The following is a 4990-nucleotide window of genomic DNA, read 5'->3' as shown; positions in this document are numbered from 1 at the left end:
AAATAAACATCTGCGAGATGATGATTTACTGTATTACCTAAGAGCATCTCTCTACCACATACTTAATTGTAAATGGCAGAACCACGAAATACGTTTGCGGTATATTGCGACGCGCTTTTTGCACATCGGAAAAACGTCGCGGGAGAATAGATACGCAAAATAAGAACTGCAGATAGAGAAAACTGCAAGTTCGGGCCAGATTTTTGAACGTTGTTCATACATTGGGCGTAATATACATCGTTTGATTCGGCACATGCAAAAGAGGAACTCTAAACTAGGTACTCCCTCCGGTCGGATTTAATCGACGCGGAGGGGTAGCTATTCATGCATACGCGGAGGGGTTGTACTCTGTCGCCGCTGCACCGACGGAGGCACCTACACAATTGGCAAGTACGTTGATTACTACTACGCTTTGGTGGATGCAAATGATACCGTGATCGTCTTGTCGTGTTTTGGTGAATCAATCTGCTTCCGTTGCTAGATTCTGGAACAGAGTGGCAATCTCTTTCTTTTTTCTTTCTTGATTATAGAGTTCATGCACTGGGATATGATGATCGCCTGAAGTGAGTGATCCATGACATAGATTTCTTTCTCCTGCTAGCATACAAGATTATAAAAGCAACATGTTCTTCTGGCGAAGAAGCTGTGTTGTGTTAGTCTAACTGAATTCATCCACCAAAAATTATGAGTGCAAGTGCCTGAATTCTAAACCTCACCAAACATAATTACCAGAGCAACACAGCACAACGAGACGTCAGAAGCAAGCCACAGACATCCATTTCACCAAACTTATTCTCGTCCTCAAATCCATCCCAGCTAAATATAGTTCAAGACAATATTCCCGCCAACACGGTATCAAAACCAAGGGTACTCGCACCACGACAATTCCTTAAAGTCGCCAGATACTCCCAACACCCTAACCCTAGGCACAGCACCAACACCATGCACTCCTACATCATGCCCCCTGGCATACCGGCGGCAGCGGGGGCCTTCTTGCTCGGCTTCTCGACAACAATGGCCTGGGTCGTCAGGACCATCCCGGCCACCGACGCCGCATTCTGCAGGGCGCACCGCGTCACCTTGGCGGGGTCAATCACACCCGCATCCACCAGGTTCTCGTGCGTGTCCGTCATCGCGTTGTACCCAAACTCCCACTCGCTGGACTTGATCTTCTCCACGATCACCTCCCCTTCCACCCCGGCGTTGTGGGCTATCAGTGATGCGGGGGCCAACAGAGCCTGCAGATTCAACAGCAGAGGTCATCAGTAAGATAAAACAACAGTCAAATGCTCAACTTGCTCTCTGGATGGTGCCAAAGCTAAACTACTCGTGTTCTGCGGGAATAATCAAAAAGCCAAATTTTTTACAGCAGGAACTAATGCATAAACATCCGTCGTACCAATACTGTACAACTGTAGAAATATCTCATTACTTGTGATTGTGGTCATTGTTAAATGAGTAATGAGCAAATAAATTGTTTGACACTGCAGCTAAATGAATAATGAGTGGCGTAAGTAAGATTATAACTACGGTTAAATGCTCTAACTCAATGAGTGTTGTCAAATGAAAATAAAATGTCAAAAGTTGAACCACTAATTATCAATGCACTGGTTTTTGAACTACAAACTAGGCATAGTATCTATACCATACTTATAAAGTGAACTGTATTAGCTATTTTGTATAATGATGGCAGTACAGTTGGTTTCACTCAAGTAATACCTTCTGGATGATATCAGCACCAAGGCGCTCCTCGGGGTCGTCCAACTTCTCCTTGATGGCTGGCACAAACGTGGACAGATGGACATAAGCAGCACCACCACCAGGTACGATACCTTCCTCTATGGCCGCAAAAGTCGCGTTCTTGGCATCCTCTATTCGGAGCTTGCGATCCTCAAGCTCCGTCTCGGTCGCGGCTCCAACCTTTATCACGGCAACTCCGCCAGAAAGCTTAGCGATTCTCTCTGCCAACTTCTCGGAATCGTACACCGAGTCTGTCTGAGAGAGCTCTCTCTTCAGCTGTGCGATTCTTCCCTGGATCTCGTCTTTGGTGGCGACATCTGCTATGATGGTTGTGGATGACTGGGAGATTTTCACTTTCCGAGCTACGCCAAGCTGCTCCACTGTTGTCTGCTCAATCAGTTGGCCAAGATCTTTGGCCTGGAATTCAGCACCTGACAAAACAGACATGGACAGATGAATATATAGAAGCAAGCAGCAATACAGAGCTGGAACAAGTTGCAGAGCAAAACAACTTTTTTTTTTCATTTTAACATCAGAACTGACACTTAAACCACTCATATCAATACAAAAAAAAAGTGGTACTATAGCTTGTTAGAGAGCAAAGGAGCACATTAGTTTTGCACATTCTAGAAGAATAGGTACTGGGATAATAATTGTAAAACTGTCAGTCTAACATAAGCTAATAAAAGGGAAGGGGGATTACTGTAATAACAATATATAAAGCTAATAAAAGAGACAAGAGGGGAATTACTGTAATAACATTAGCAAGATAAAGTATTCGATTGAGAAAAAGAGCTTCTGGTCTACAAAGATGAGAATCATGAGAAGAAAAACCAAAGTCGAATTAGCCTAGCAGAAAGTAGTCTCACCGGTAACGATGGCAATGTCTTGAAGAAGAGCCTTGCGCCTTTCACCAAAACCAGGAGCTTTAATAGCAGCTACATTCAGGATTCCTCTAAGCTTGTTGACAACCAAAGTTGCCAAAGCCTCACCAGATACGTCCTCTGCAATTATGAGAAGTGGTGCTCTCAACTGCGTAGTTTGCTCCAACAAAGGAATGATTTCTTTAATCGAGGAGATCTTCTGATCAGTGACGAGAACTCTAGCGTTTTCAAACTCAACAACGGACTTCTCAGGGTTCGTGACAAACTGAGGAGAGATGTATCCTCTGTCAATCTGTGCAAATGGGTGAAACGAGTTACCACGTCAGCATCAAGAAAAACTGATGTACTTATGCAACCACAAAAATGGAATAAGCAAGAGCGCAGTCCTAGTTAGGCTGCTTACCTCCATTCCCTCCTCCACTTCAACAGTAGTCTCAAACGACGACGATGACTCGATGGAGAGAACACCATCGGGACCAACTTTGTTGATAGCCTCCGCAATCATGGTCCCAATAAAGTCATCGTTTCCAGCAGATATAGCGGCAATAGCTGAAACAGAAGAGTATAATGTTTACACAGAGAGCAAGCTAGCAGGCTTTGGTTTAGAATGAAAGCGTCAACATCCTCATCCTAAAGCTGCGTCTCACCTTTGATGTCCCCACTGCCCTTCACAGGCCTCGACTTCTTCTCAAGTTCCTCGACTAGATATAGCACTGTCTTATCAATGCCCTTCTTGATAGACACCGGGTTCGCCCCCGAGGTAACACTCAATAGGCCCAGCTTGATGATCTCGCGAGCCAGGACAGATGCGGTCGTGGTCCCATCACCAGCGGAGTCGTTTGTCTTGCTAGCAACCTTTCATTTTTTTAGAGATAAAAACGTGTAAAGCAAAGACTTGAGTGACAAAGGTAAAACTTTGTCATCCAGAAAATATAGCATGTCTTGAGTTTGTGCGTGACAAGAGAACAATATAGGAACATTAGTGCAGAGGACACGGTGCATACCTCGCGAATCAAAGCAGCGCCAGCGTTCTCCATGGGATCGGCGAGCTCGATAGCCCGTGCGATGGTGACTCCATCGTTGACCACTTTGGGGCTGCCAAACTCGTCCAAGACGACATTCCTTCCTGCAAAACCAGGCAGTGAGAAGAGAGGTCAGGAGAAGAACCAGCCTTGTAGAGAAAGAGGGGAAAATGACAGATGGATGGTAAGAATCGGTCAGGAACTCGAAATAACAGACAGTTGCGGCTGGTTGTGTTGCTAAGCACAAACATGTACTTGTAGGTTTGTAAAAAGGCTTATATTTCGGGACAGAGGTAGTAATACTTATCAACTTTACAAATCTTAGAGTTTGTAGCCAAACCTTAAGCAGTGGAAGCAGCAGGCATGGAAATTCCTACCATAACAAATCAGATCAATGGGACATGAATGGAGCCATGTACTACTAGTATCAATCCCTAGTGAACAACACTCCAGCCAAAATAGATTGGGAGGCATGCACTAGAGACAAGAATCGACAACGACTTGGAAGAAAAGGGAAGGTAAGTAGGGGGGGATCATGGGAGATCGCACAACCTCTGGGGCCGAGGGTGACGCCGACGGCGTTGGCGAGCTTCTCGACGCCGGCCTGCAGGGCGGAGCGCGAGGCCTGGTCGAAGGCGATGTCCTTGGAGGAGGCCCGCACCGCCGGGAGCGCGCGGCGCCGGCCGAGCAGCAGCCTCGCCGCTGATGGCCTGGCCCTGGTGGCCCTCTGCCAGCAAGAAAAAAGTCAGCTTTAAGCTAAAGACGACCGCCGGAGGAGGAGGGGGAGGTTGCTGGATCGGGCTGGATTAGGCGGGGTTTACCTGGAGGGCGGCGGCGGAGGAGCCCGGGAGGATGGAGGTGCCGGTGGTGGGGATGGTGGCCATGGCAGGCAGGGGTGGGTGCTAGGGTTTTTGGTGCGGGAGGCGGCTGCGGCGGAGGAAGCGAGGAGGAGGGAGCAGGGGAGGGAGACTTGTGGAGGGTTTGCGGAGAAGATTCTGGAACATTACAGGAGGGGCTCGCTCGCCACCTACCCTTTGCCGTGCCGTGCCGTGTGTACCGTGCAGGCCAAAAGAGTGTGCATTTGCCTTGCACAGGCTCGGCCGGCCGATCATCATCACAAGCCAAAACAAACAAACAAACGCAACAGCTCGCTCTCCTGCTCTACTCGAAAGAAGTCCCCCCCACAAAGTATGCAAAACCGGGCCGCACCTCCTAACTGCCCATTGGCTGTTTTGTATCAGGTTTTGGCCACGGTGGACAGCGGTTTTGGACAAGTTGGCATGGTTGAGACGGACCTGGAACCTGATCGAGCCGCACCATCAGGGTCGGGCACCTGGGCACCTG

The 4990-nt window shown here is 47.9% G+C and overlaps 1 protein-coding gene across 1 annotated transcript; it reads right to left on the bottom strand.

Annotated features, from left to right (window-relative positions):
* Positions 1–754: 754 nt before the first annotated feature.
* Positions 755–4323, bottom strand: LOC124704704 (ruBisCO large subunit-binding protein subunit alpha, chloroplastic). Its single transcript, XM_047236975.1, has 7 exons — positions 4199–4323; positions 3629–3750; positions 3272–3479; positions 3028–3173; positions 2610–2916; positions 1720–2171; positions 755–1238 (listed from the first exon to the last, which is right to left on the bottom strand). Exons 2-7 carry the CDS (start codon positions 3659–3661, stop codon positions 951–953), a joined length of 1434 nt encoding a protein of 477 aa, XP_047092931.1. The 5' UTR covers positions 3662–3750; positions 4199–4323; the 3' UTR covers positions 755–950.
* Positions 4324–4990: the final 667 nt, after the last annotated feature.

Source organism: Lolium rigidum, chromosome 3 (assembly GCF_022539505.1).
Source record: "Lolium rigidum isolate FL_2022 chromosome 3, APGP_CSIRO_Lrig_0.1, whole genome shotgun sequence".
NCBI classification, from domain to species: Eukaryota; Viridiplantae; Streptophyta; class Magnoliopsida; order Poales; family Poaceae; genus Lolium; species Lolium rigidum.
Note: the sequence above shows the minus strand (reverse complement) of the source record. Positions and strands in the feature narration are given on the sequence as shown.

What these genes read in the sequence shown, in the direction of transcription:
- LOC124704704 (XM_047236975.1), bottom strand. Translation starts at nt 3,661, where the DNA reads ATGGAGAACGCTGGCGCTGCTTTGATTCGCGAG. An exon ending in AAGTGGAGGAGGGAATGGAG is followed by an intron (nt 2,917 to 3,027) that starts GTAAGCAGCCTA and finishes CCATTTGCACAG; the next exon opens with ATTGACAGAGGATACATCTC. An exon ending in AGACATTGCCATCGTTACCG is followed by an intron (nt 2,172 to 2,609) that starts GTGAGACTACTT and finishes CTGTTTTGTCAG; the next exon opens with GTGCTGAATTCCAGGCCAAA.